The 13,747-nt window shown below is 42.7% G+C and overlaps 2 protein-coding genes and 1 long non-coding RNA gene across 3 annotated transcripts; 1 reads left to right on the forward strand and 2 right to left on the reverse strand.

The window, feature by feature from the left end:
• Positions 1–2,191: 2,191 nt before the first annotated feature.
• Positions 2,192–2,894, forward strand: LOC110676694. The gene is made up of 2 exons (XR_002500634.1): positions 2,192–2,642; positions 2,711–2,894. It is a non-coding gene; the product is annotated as an uncharacterized LOC110676694 (long non-coding RNA).
• Positions 2,895–3,579: 685 nt separating this feature from the next.
• Positions 3,580–13,511, reverse strand: LOC5566769 (translation initiation factor eIF-2B subunit epsilon). Its single transcript, XM_021845408.1, has 2 exons — positions 13,311–13,511; positions 3,580–5,518 (listed from the first exon to the last, which is right to left on the reverse strand). Exons 1-2 carry the CDS (start codon positions 13,404–13,406, stop codon positions 3,614–3,616), a joined length of 2,001 nt encoding a protein of 666 aa, XP_021701100.1. The 5' UTR covers positions 13,407–13,511; the 3' UTR covers positions 3,580–3,613.
• On the reverse strand, positions 8,894–11,445 carry LOC110676674. The gene is made up of 2 exons (XM_021845500.1): positions 10,379–11,445; positions 8,894–10,317 (listed from the first exon to the last, which is right to left on the reverse strand). Exons 1-2 carry the CDS (start codon positions 10,934–10,936, stop codon positions 9,025–9,027), a joined length of 1,851 nt encoding a protein of 616 aa, XP_021701192.1. The 5' UTR covers positions 10,937–11,445; the 3' UTR covers positions 8,894–9,024.
• Positions 13,512–13,747: the final 236 nt, after the last annotated feature.

Below are 13,747 nucleotides of genomic sequence, written 5' to 3' on the forward strand. Positions count from 1 at the left end.
TGGTCTAATGGCTACCGCTTCTGCTTCATATGCAGAAGGTCATGGGTTCAATCCCTGGCCCGTCCCTTTCCTCGTACTTTGTACTTGTGTCTTACACTTGCTTCTATCTTCCACTCTCAATCTTTCATAGTCACATTCTACTCGTCCATAGCAAAAACGCTAGAACCAGAAACGGTCAAGAAACCGTTTCTCAACGCTTCACTCTATCTCATCATTATAGCATGCCTTTCCTTACGCTTGATACTTAGGCAGTCTGCTAACCAAAGAGCAAGCCTCTCTGCTATGCCTTTCCCCCAATCCATACACTCCCGCATGAATTGGCGTAGATGCAGTGGTATATACGGTCTACGTGGGAGCCAGTTCAATGCATCATCAATTCCTCACCCTTTCCCCTCATTGGTCTGCATTCTGACGTGGCAGGCGCCATTGTTGCCTAAAAATAGAAGATCACCAGCACTTATACACTGAGGGTGTCTGTTAGTCCCAAACAGTCATTCGGTTGGTTCCTTGTGTAAGTGCAGCTGATCTGGCAATACTGGAGTAGCAACCACAGGCGGCCGATCAAGCTCAAGCTCAAGTGGTCACACTATCATGGGTCACCCACTATTATGGGTCATTTTCATTTGAAATGCGTGTGGAACAGAGTGACTAATAATCGTGACAAGGTGACCCATAATAGTGTGGGCAGTGTATAACAGTTAGGCTACAATACGTTATTGTATACAACAATAGGCGACTAGGATATTACATGCAATAAGATAGGGAAGAGTGGATTATAAATAGGAGGCCAAAACCTGTTACATATCAGTCTGAAATAAACCGTGAGTTCGAACGTATCTTTCTTCGTATTAATTATTCCCTACCGGATCGTATCGGCGGGAACATGCGTAATTTCAAAGATTATTTTATATATATATATATATATATATATATATATATATGTAATATATATATATATATATATATATATATATATATTTGTCGGTAGCGATAGGGGTAGTACTGGCACTATTAATCTGCCCTAAGCTCCTTCCCAACATTTGCTTTTATAAGCCTCTATTGCGTTCATCACACAGACGTTCCTAAGCAATGTTGCTCAAATGGTCACTGTGTACCCTAGCAGCAATCAGCCCTTACCGTAGTTTTGCAGTCTAATACTTTAGACTACTATCAAACTATGATAAGGCCTGAAATGCTACTAGAGTGGTTAAAGAGACGAACGAAATTGTTTTATTAAAATGTCCTCATTTCCCATTTCATTTCATCACTCACTATCGTCACTTTTATTTTCGACACTATCACGTATTTCGCCGATTATCACTCATCAACTTTCGAAATACACTTCAGATATACTTTCCATAATATCACTTTTCACATCACACCATTTTCATATAAATTCATTGTTATTAGCATTTACCATTTGTTAGCATTACTAAGTAATTAAAAGATATTCAATTTAAATGTTTCATTATTTTTGTTGCTGTAGAGTCATTACTATTCAAATTACAATTTAGCACTATCAACAAAGTTACAGTAAAACAAAATCACTTCGAACCATTTTTCTGCACTCGCTGTCATTATTAACACTTTTATCATGCATGTTTGAAGAACTAGGCAATAATGTTTATATTCAGAGAAATGATTGCAAAATGTATTATGGCCTTTATTAAATTAGTTGAGTTCACATCATTATACATCATCATTATTATATTTCTAACAAAACTCAGAATCACTTCCAATTTCCTTTTTAAAATTTTCATCACCATAGATTTTATTATAAACACACCATTAGCACCAACACAATCACTAAATTTAATAACAACAAGTGTTACGCGCAGTTCCACCAAACACCCATTCTTATGTTGCATTATGAAACGATTGATCACATGTTAGCTTCGAAACTTAACAACCATTACTGATTAGTACAAAGGATGCTACAGTTCGTGGTAAACGAACTGAACCATCAACAACCAGCACTGGTTTATAAGTAACTAATAAGCCCTGGCGGTCCCTCCGTTCAGAGGACCTGATAATATGCCGAAACATATTAACAGATCCTCCGCCTGAATGCAGCCATTTCATGATAAATCATGAACCGTTAGAGGTGTGCCAAAGTATTGGGAAGGTGATATGTTTCACAGACGGGTATTATCATTGTGCACCTTCTACTTTGGCACCGTCAAACCCTGCACTCAAAAAAATCCATACGTCATTACTACGTGAAAAATCACGTAGATCCACAAAAATGAACTATTCTCTGACTTCACCTGACTAACGTAACAGTTACCGGTCCTCTGGTGATTTTCACTGCGATGAACCCATCGGTTCTACGTGGAATTTAAGTACATGATTAAGTTCATTCCGATCGTGTTCATTTTTTCCTCGATTCATTTTGTTTTGTGATGAATCGTAAAGATGGCGTCAGTTGAAAATCAACGTAAAGATTTGGGAGACTTGCCATCAATTTGATCAAATTCTAAGGTAACTTCTTTAACGTTGCAGTGAGACTTACATTGATCTGAATTCTACTTTTCGACAGATCATTGGGTCATTTTTCGGGCTGCATTATTTTTAGCAATGCAGATCACATTGGTACATAGTTCTGGAAGAGCTGGTGGCTATCCCGTTGGCGAAGTTCAATCGTGAGTAATCTATTTTTATTTGGTTATGCTTCTTATTATAACTCTACGATGTTCTCTTCCTGAAACAGGAAAGTAACCTGGAACTGTTTGAAGAATGATTCGAGGATAACGAGCCGAAAACCCACACCAAAACCAGGCAATCTAGTACAAGACAAACCTTAATATCAGATGTTTCGGCATTGCTACGCCCAATGTGTACAACTTGATATGTGCGAAAACGATGGTTCAATAAATGTTATGTTTTATTTCTAACAAGTGTTTTTAGTGAAAAATAGTTCGATTTAAGAATAACAATGCAAAGGAAGCCGAATAGCATATATACAAAAGTTTAGTCAAATTTACTGGAAACATACCGTAGGCTCCATGCTACTACTTAGTAAAATATACGAACAAATCACTTAGCTATTACGCGGTTCTCCGATAGAATGATACGCATTCATTAGTTCATTGGTTCATTCTTCGTCATCTATGATTCCCGTAAAAGCTACGTGAAAAGTGGGATGGAAAAAAACCACGTATGTTTTCACGTAACAATGACGTTTGGATTATTTTGAGTGTGTGATCGTGGCCAGGGATATTTTAAAATATAATTTGAATTTATGTTATTGATTGGTACCCTTTGTATTTCAAGCATATGCTAGAATAAGGGCGTAAGTCGCCTGATCGATTTATCTTCATATATCCTCTCTTCTGTGAGTAAAGGTGACATGATGCGGGTTCGTTGGAATTTTTTTACTTCAAACCGATTGGCAGTGATGCAATCTTGCGTCCTGAGGTGAAAAAATGCTGAGAAACTTGCATCTTGTCACCTTTATTTACAGAAGAGAGGATCGATGAAGAGAAATCGAACATGCGACTTACGCCCTAATTCTAGCATACGCTTGATTTGTCATTTTCGCGTCTTACGAGGATTTTCACAAAAAAAGAACTAAACATATTAACGCCATAAATTGTTTATTAGTACCCTACATTTAATCATCATCATCGTCATCATCTTCTTCTTCTTCACTGGACTGCATCAACCAATCCACCAGCTTGGCCAGGCTCTTCTTGACTGTCGCACCGTCTTCGTCGTCCAATTCGTTGTACCATTTCAGAATCACCTCTTCCGTGACGTAGTCTTTCTCGTACAGATAGTGCACCAGCTGAGCGATTTTACCTCCAATCAAATCCTCCTGCTCGCTCGTTTCCTCCAGCGCTTTCAAGCAGTCCATCATGGCATCGTGGCCACGAATGTAGTTCTTGAACACCGAACCGAAATAGGCCAGCAGTTGATTCATAGTTGCCACCACGTTCTTCGCCGCATTCTCTTGGAGTACTAGGAGCTGAAGAATGGCCTTCACTACGTAGAAATTGACCTCCGATAGGGACATGTTGTATGCGTATCGTGACGAGTTGATTTCCAGAATCAGATAGTCCGGATTGGACTTTTCCGAATAGCCACGCTTCAGCGATTCCAACACTTCCGTGAGGAAGATGTTTGCGTCTTCCTGCACCGGAGACATGGCACGGGATTCTCCCTCTTCGGAAGAACTGCTATAAACTGAGGGTGCTTGCTTGCGCTCCAATCGACAGAGTCGCATCGCATGATTGAACGTATTTTGGTCATCCTCGCCATCTGAATCCGGCATATCTTCGTTCTCATCGTTAGCATCCGGAACGGTGTAAGCGCGTTCTCCGAACTTCTTCGACCCTTCGGTCCACTCGTCTTCTGGATTGGAAGCTTGAAGAGTCACCTTGGAAAGCTTCGTTCCCTTCGCCAATTCAACCTCTTCTCCCAGCACACAACCATTATTAAGTTCGCTATTCGCTCCAACCCTAACCCGATCGCCCACAATACAGTGATCCAGCACGCATCCGTCTCCAATCTCAACTCCATCCATTAAGTAGCAGTTATTGATTCGGCAATCCTTACCAATCTTACATCCACCTCCCAAAACCGAATTCTCAACAACCGTATTCTCAGCGACTTCACTCCCCTTGCCAATGACCACATCTGCCTTCAGAACGCTTCCCCTTGCCAGCCTGATATTCCGATGTCGATAGATGTTGTTCCGACAGAACGAATACCGCAACACATTGCCACAAACGCCCATATCCGGTACCAGCGGATACACGTACCGATTAGTCACATCCTTGCTAACAATCTGATAGCTTTGCCAGTTGTTGACCTTCAAGCCATACTCCTCGCTGGGCAGCAGGCTCACGTAAATCGTGCTTGCCAGAATCTCCTCATTGATGAGTAGCCCCCTCACGAAGTCATCACGCGTCAGGAAATCGAAGTTATCGGAAAACAGCGGCAGTGCCGTATTGCTACACACGGCAATCTGCGGATCGACCAACCCATGCTGCAGCGTCACGTCCTTGTTCTGCGTCAAAATCTCCAACGGAATGACGAAATTGCGCTCCTTATGCAACGGCTTAAGCCTTTGATGGAACAGCAACCTCTTACTATTCTTATCCATCGCGATCATGACTTCGTTCCCGGTGCGTTGCTGCGGAACGCCTTCCTTGAAGACCACCGTCATGGCCGTTCCCTTGTCCGCCTTGGCCGTGCGCTTGTGCTCCTCCAGAATGGCCGCCAGGTTGGCATTGGTCACCGTGTCCACTCCCATCAGGAGGAAGTTGCCCCGCATCAGACCCTTGGCGTCCAGATCCCGCAGGGCATCGCCCATGCAGCGGCAGCCCTCGGAGCTGACGATCGTAACGGACATCCCGATGGACCAGCTGCATCCGGCCGATTGGCGTGCCTTGACGTGGGCCTTCACCTGGTCGACATGGTTGCTGCAGAAGAGTATGACCTCCTCGACGCCCGAGCGGTTCAGCGATTCCAGCGAGTAGTCCAACAGCGGCACGTTGACCAGCGGCAGGAGGGACTGAAACAGGAAAAGAAAGAGTATTAACTACCGAATAATGGGTTTCCTATATTAGCCAATGTAGGCATCCTGGAGTCTGGAGACACCTTATTAAAAAAACTCTAAAATAAAACACAGATGTTAATGGTTAAGGTACAACACTGAAGGAACTGTAGTTCAGAGAAATAAATGAGTAGTTACGAAACGGTACTTGATATGGTTAAGGGGACACGGGAGACCGTGTTATTTTCCCTATCTTTCGTCTCACTCTAACAATCATCATCAAAACTTTGTGGAAGCAAATCTCGAGTTTTAGTGAACCGATGAAGCTGAAAATGTATCGGGTTGTGCACTACATATATAGAATCATAGTGATACATTTTTCGCATCGATATATGGAGTGGTTCTTGAGATTTGCTTCTTGAAATGGATAGGGTGATTATGATGATGTCCCGTGCCGCCTTAAAGAACCAGAATTCCTAAATGCTTGAGTCTAAAAAAATAATTTCCTTAAAATCTATCCTGTTTTTACTAAGTGGAAATCTGTAAACAAACGCCTGAGAAGGTAAATCAGGGAGTGTGGGGATGCCGCACCAACGACGACCCTATTTGACGACCCGCTGAAACCAGCCCATGCACTGTGCATGAGCATTTTTTTTACAGGCATATTCAACGTCGCTAGCGAAGCTGAGCTTATCATCGATCATCAGTCCAATATGCCTAAGGGATCGCTTGGACGCCATGGTGCAATCACCTACCAAGATAAGCGCCCGTTGCTCGGACTTGCGGTTGTTGATCACCATCACCTCAGTCTTGTGATAGGTCAGTCCTAGTTTCCTAGATTTCATCCATTCCTTAACTATGGAGATAAAGTGCGCTGCTGTCAATTCGCCATAGACCACTAGGGTGATGTCGTCGGCGAAGCCAACAATCTCAACACCCGTCGGAAACGGCAGCTTCAGTACGTCATCGTACTGCATACGCATTCCATAACATCGGGTCCAGGATCGAAATTTGCGGTACTACCGCGGTATTTCGAACACTTTTTTGCCCCTTCGTTGTGTCATACAGCAGAATTCAATATCAAAATAGCTTTCTACAAGCTTATACAACTGCACTGGTAACTTTACTCTGTGAAGCTATCGCTTCCCAGATTGCGCTGTTAAACGCATTCTTCACATCTAGAGTGACAACCGCGCAGTAACGGACGCCGCTCCTTTGATGCTCAATTGCCACCTCAGCTGCCTGAACGACCGACTGGATAGCGTCCAGAGTAGATTTACCTTTCCTAAATCCAAACTGGTTGTTGGACAGGCCATCGCACCTTCTGTATACGGTACTAGCCTGTTAAGGATCAACATCTCCACCAACTTGCCCGCCGTATCTAGTAGACAGATAGGTATATACGCCGACGGGTCACCTGGTGGTTTCCCCGCCTTTGGTAGTATTTCTGTCGCTTCCATACATCCGGAAGGATTACTTGATCTATGCAGCGTTCTGAACATATCCGGATCCGCATTCACTGCTGCTTTTGAGGCAACGATCGGGTTCTAGTGCCTTATTTGACGCGAATGATTTCACGACTTCTGCCAGGTCTTCGTTGGTTACTCTCGCCATTTCTCCTTCATCTGCCGCATACGACGCTGGGGGCCATGGGCTTGTGGGATGAGGCGGGAAGAGTACATCGATTATCGATCGCAGCAACTCGTGCGATTTCTCTTGGGCAGGGTTGGTAATTATCGGTTTCGTCACTGACCGATGACGAAAAATTGAAAAAAAAAATTCAGTGCGTAAAAGATCGTCATTTTCTCTGTCTTCAATGACTGACAAGAAGACCACGACGAAACAAAGCCGCAAAAAGTCCACGAGTAATATTTTTCGTCACTCCTCCCGTCACCCCTCCGCACTGAACCAACATAAGCTTCTAATCGTCACCGAGCACACAATTGCAGACAAAGAGAATCTGAGCTACGAACTACTAGTCAACAAGGTGTCTTGTGTTAGCAATTGGGCAAGCACATTTCAAGCAGCTGTGTTAGCTTTGCCGGTAGGCGCGTGCTACTGATAATCTAAAGGTTTTTTGTTCAACTCCGGAAGCGCGCTATTTTTTTTTTGCTAATTCCTTTATGGTCGGCCTTTCATTTGGCACCGATTATTTGTCTGCCTTTCTATTCATGCTGAACATGTTCAACGAAAACACAGACAGAGAGAAACGGCAAAGATTTTTCGTCGCGACGAGGTGCTTGGTAGCTGGTAGTTGGGCGTCGTTCGTTGCGCTGAGCTGAGGTAGTGACGAAAACTTTTTATTTTTCATCACCGTCACTGATAGTCTGTCGAATCCGGCGACTAATAACAACCCTGCTCTTGGGGCGCTATGGCACCTTTGGTCTTAGCCATTACTATAGGCGTCACCCCATGGACTCGAACTGGCACTCTGGCATAAGCTATCTAAGCATGCACGTTTTCGACTCTCGATTTGATGCTGAAAAGGAATCACCGATTCCTTGCAGAAATTTTCTACGGCGACTCCCATTTGAACTGACACTTCTTTTCAACCGAAGGCAGATTGCTCGAAGATTTGCAATTGATTTGCACCACCAATACAAAGGCGGCCTGTTATCTCTAGGAGGGACTTTTCTCGGCATGGAAGTGTATCCTCCTTATCTCGATATCTCCATATCTCGATGTGTTTCTGTTGATTTTCCGTTCTCAATTTTCTCTCCGTATGTCGATATGACCAATATCGAAGGTTACTAGACCAAAGTTTTGGGATTCAAAACAAATTAGGAGCGCTAAATGACGTCTGTTTGTGTATTACTATCTTGGCAACGGAGTGTTTTTCAATCTAGTATTCATCAAAAATTTGTTCTTTGTCTCGATCTCTCCCTATCTCGATGGTCCCTTCGATATCGAGATGTGGAGAGGCGACTGTATAGCGAATCGATTGATGATCGCGATGAGTATAGGCCATTTTACGAAACGACAACACTGATGATATTGCTGTAACTTACACACGTTACGACACCGCCTTCTGTCAAAATTTCATTCATAAAATAAACGATCCAGCTTTTCAAAAACATCTTGTAAAATGGACTATAGGGTAGATAGGGGCAGTATGGTCCACCTAAGGATTCTGTATCATGGACCGTTCAAAAAATATCTGAATGCATAGTCACAGTAGTCTCCTCGTTACGGGATGTATGTTAAACAATATGAATGAAAAAAAAAAATGGTTAATGTTTGTTTATATGAAAGATTTGTGTATTTAAAAAAAAATCATTTTTGGCTGCAATCAGCAACCATACGAGGCATAACGGGCCACCATACGGGGCAGTATGGGCACTCTTTTAAAGTGGAAAACCAATTTAGGAAATGTTCTAAATTAATACTGCAATGTATTTTAGTTACTGAAAGATATATTTGATAACGAATTCATTTATTACACTTCAGAATATCATTGAAATAAACAAAAAGAACTTGGTTTTCTGAAACAGGACAACTAGTCACGACGGTGCTAGCTTTTTCGTTCAATCATTGCAAGAACACATGACATCTGTACAGTTGTGTACCCACGAATGGCAACGATGACATTGGTTCCACCCATCTCCGGCAGTAGATGCACTGAACTGATCGCCACAGTATGAGCACAAAGTGTCCTGCGGGAAATTCTCCTTAGCGCTCACTCGTTTTCTTTCCTTTTCGGCTTGCGTTTTGGAAATGCGTTTCATTTTTTTGAGGTTCTTGATGTCCTTGTTTGCTTGCAAAACTTTGAGGGCACTCCTGTGGGGACTTGAAGTAATGATGGATGATTTTTCCGATTTTCGAGTAGATGCAATCTTCCTGCGATTGGATTTTGGCAATGGTCTTACTGTAGCAGGTGAAATCTTGAAGCTGCTAGAGTGTGTCGATGGAGTTGGCACTACCGGTGGTGTCGGATGTGATGTGACCGTTCTGTCTAGCGATTCTAAAGACAGCGGTTGCAAATTTGATGACGGATAAGGTGTTTCGTGATCAGAATCAACCTCATTGGATACCTTCGTTAATGTTGATTCATTAGTGGGGATAAAAGCAAGTGGTTCCAACAAGTCGATGTCAAATCCCAAGAATGGACCCTCGTTTTCTGAATCCGGATAATTAGGGATGGTCGGTTGCACGACGGGTATGTCCGTTACTTCGGCAGGAGCGAAATCTGCATCGCTAAACACAAACCGATTGAAAAGGGCAATTCCGGTTTTACGAAATCCGTTTACTGCTACTGAAACAGATGCAGCACGAAGGTACGCTTTTCCCAACAGAGTGCTTATTTCATTGAGAGTTACAACCTCTCCTGGTTTATTCTTGAGCCAATCTACTATGGCCTGGGAGAAGTGAGTTTTGAATGGTCCCATGAAACTCACATCCAGTGGCTGCAACTTGTGGGAACAATGCGGTGGAAGGCTCAGTACAATGACGTGACATTCTCTTGCTCTGTCGACGAATTCCAGATTCCTTGTATCACTGGAGTGGCCATCAAGGATAAGCAGCACTGGATTCGTTTCTGTTGGGTGCACTTGTTGAATGAAATGCTCGAACCATCGGTTGAAATCCTTTGCTGTCATCCAACCGCTGGGATTACACGAAAACAATGTTCCGGGTGGAGCACCTTGCTTCAGCTGCTGGGTCATCCTAACTCTCGGGAAAATAATGAGTGGCGGTATGAAATGGCTTGTGGCTGACATGTACATGCATGCCGTACTAAGTACTCCACGTTCAGCCGAAGTGATGCAGCCCACCTGCTTTTTTCCACACTTCGCAAGAATCTTGGACTTCTTACTCTGAACCTGTTTGAGATAGTATTGAATTTAGTTAAATTACTCCTCTGGTAACACACATAAACCCTACCGGAAAAACCGATGTCTCGTCAACGTTATAAATCCTGTTTGACCGGATGTTTTTCGTTTGTACGATTTCGTCCAGCAGATCGTAAAATCTCCCAACAGCAACGCGATTAAACCCTTGAGCACGGGCAGCGGAGGTCGCTTCAGGTGTTCGAAGTGAAACTTGTGGGTGGCGCTTGCGAAAACCAGCCAACCAATCGATGCCAGCCATCTGCTTCTCTCTATTGAATCGGTGACGGATACCATTCTTTTCCGCCAGATCGAATGCCAGTTGGCGAATTTCTCGCACAGTAATTCCGTAGAATCTTTGCTCCATATCCAGAATGTAGTTCACAAGCTCATCTTCTTGCTGCACCGAAAAAACATTCGAAAAAGTTCCAAGGTGCTGAAGCTCCAACGGATTCTCGCGACGCAAATAACGTTTTAAAGTTTCGCGGGGGATACGATGTAGTAAGGAAGCGCGCCGCACAGACGTACCACTATTTACCGCTTCGATGGCTGCAGTCAAGCTGCTTTGTGGCCACTGTTTCCGGTTGGATTTACGTAAAAAATTACGCACCATGTTATTCGTGTGAGCGACCGGCAATGTTTACTTATATTTTGACAGCGACGATTGTAGGTTATGGTCAATGAAGATACATGCTCATATTGCCCCAGTCAGGTATGCCCATTCAACCCCTAAAAATCATTCTCGGTAAAAATGCTATTTTGTACGATTAAATCAAATAATTCGTATCACAATTATTCATGGCAACGTAGTATGATAGTTGTAGAAGCATTTGTAAAATCAACAGATCAATAAAATTCATTATAGGCTTTAAAAACCTTATTCAGAAAGTGCGAATCTAATAACATTTTGAGACTTTTGAAGCCATTTTGTTTTCATGAATATCTTAATAAAATCAATACATACTGGTACGATTTTTGTAGGGTTACAAATCGAACACATTTATGACAAGCCAGTGTAAAAATAAACTATATAGATCTAATAAAAGGCTCAAAATAATGGTGGCCCATTCTATTCCGTATGGTCATACTGCCCCCATCCCCCCTAACCGTCATCAACTCGCCAGTTCTTGGTACCTAAAAGGTTAGGACTACAAAACGTCACGTCGATGATCGATTCTGCACCATTTCGACGGAAGGTACTCACTGTACCCGCTTTTGCCAGCTCTACATTCAATTTGGCCAGGGATTCCAACAATAGTTGGCCTCTTTGGTTCAGTGTTGTTCAGACTCATTTCCCCGAAAATAACATTTTCCGAACTACGAAGCCACGAACTACTACAACCATGATCTATCCTCCTAAGATAGAAAAGCAGATGGTTAAGCTTGAGTACTGCACACAAAATCGATCAATTTTGATCCCAGAGAGCCACAATTCAAGTTTCGGTGAAATGAAATGAGTGAGTGAGTGAGTGCGAATCATTTCACTGAAACTTGAATTGCGGCCACCGAGATCAAAACTGTCGGATCCCATGTGCAACACTCAAGCCCAACCACCTCCCCCTCCATCTCAAGAATACAACGCACAGTTATAACAGTTTATGGCTTCACAATTCGAATTTCGGGGAAATGAGTCTGATCAACACTGCTTTGGTTGGTGCAGCGGCTACCCCACTCCATTGCCCATGCATTAAAGTTACCAACTGCCTACCTTGGGGGCGCGTACCGTAAGGACGCCATTCACCGCTCATGCTCCATTCACCGCTCATTGAATTATTTAAAAAAATCTGAACAAATTTTCGCAATAAAAGTCATCAAAATGTATTAGTATACCAGAATAGATTGTATCAGAATGAAATTCATTTCATTTAATTTCATATACTATTTAAAAAACATAATTTTAGGCTGTTTAAGGCGGTAAACATGAGTTGAACAATGATTTTACTATGGCAGATCGTAAAATGCTTCTTAGATGCCACGCTTTACTATGTTGTTGTACTATAGTACAAAGATAACAACCAGCTAATGAAAGTAAATTAATTCCAACTCGTTGTGTATATAGCGCCTCATACTTAGGATGAGCGGTGAATGGCACATGTATCATTGGCATACATGATATTCGGTACCATTATACGTTGTTCAGATTTCAACTTCTTTCCTACAAAAACAAATGTATCTTGCGTCTAGCGCAAAAAGTTGCAATAAATATCGAAAAACAGATTTTTGACAGAATTTGATGTGTTGAAAGGCTGTTAAATGAGCGGTGAATGGCGTCCTTACGGTACCAATTGCAATAGTAACAACGAAAAACTGTCATTTGAGATAGAGACTACTTCTTGGATTGGGTATCGTTATGTCGTCCCTAGCTAGCTGTTGAGACCAATCCGCCACCCAGTTCCCGTTGTTGGCTGGTTTGCGGTATGGGTTCGATAGTAACACCACGTCAGTCTTGATTTCCGAGACTGACTGCCAAAGGAGCTGCTGGGCTGCATCACAGTGGTTTAAATTTAACTGTGTTACTTCCGCTTTGGCCGCTTTAATACTCCGCTTGTGCCCGGACTTTGGGTCCGCCCGTTGAGTGTCCGTTGTCTGCTCTGTCGACACATATTATTAGGCACTGAGCGATTTGCTTGCAATCACTTGCTTATGGCCTTCGGTGCCGCATTTTCTGCACATCTTTCTTCTGTCGGGACCATTGCAATTCCACGGTTTATGACCCTTCCCGAAATACTTGAAGCAAACTTCAGGAGGCAGGAATCCTCTTGATAATTTCCACGAATTTTCTATTTTTAATAGGAGATGGAAGGCAATCCGGGATAGCACTTTGTCGGCACCGTCTGGGATAGTGATTGCACGATAGTTTCCACATTCCAGTCAATAGTAGGTATTTCACGAATTCCATAAACCAACATCTTCCGGAATATGATGCAATGACTGTCAACAAAATCCTGCCACCGGCGATAGAGATAGAAACTAGGATGCAAACTTACCAGCGGTTTCCGAGCGGTAAACGGGATGAAGCAATCGTTGAACCCGTCGCCAATCAGGATCGCCTGGACCGGTTCCTTTTCCTCCAGTCGATTCATTGCTTTGCAAGCCTTAAAATATCCGAACCACAGCGAAAAACTTCACGAAACAAACACTTTGCGACCCCGCACGTTGCCAACAAATCGAAAAGTTTACCAAGAGTGACTTTCGAAAATGTCCTATTATATTTAGTTGGTGGTGAATTTGACATTAAACTGAAATTGCTTACGATCTTTTTAGCAGAACTTAAATAATGAAAATGAAAAAGAAATAAATTTGAACTTGAACGAAGTGCAAGGTGAGCCACGTTAAATGTTATGCAGAAAGACATTAAAATCTTACATTAATATTACATTCGATACAAAACTATCATTGGATCTTTCCAAAATTTATTCCTAAA

The sequence above is a fragment of the Aedes aegypti genome, chromosome 1 (assembly GCF_002204515.2).
Source record: "Aedes aegypti strain LVP_AGWG chromosome 1, AaegL5.0 Primary Assembly, whole genome shotgun sequence".
Lineage (NCBI taxonomy): Eukaryota > Metazoa > Arthropoda > Insecta > Diptera > Culicidae > Aedes > Aedes aegypti.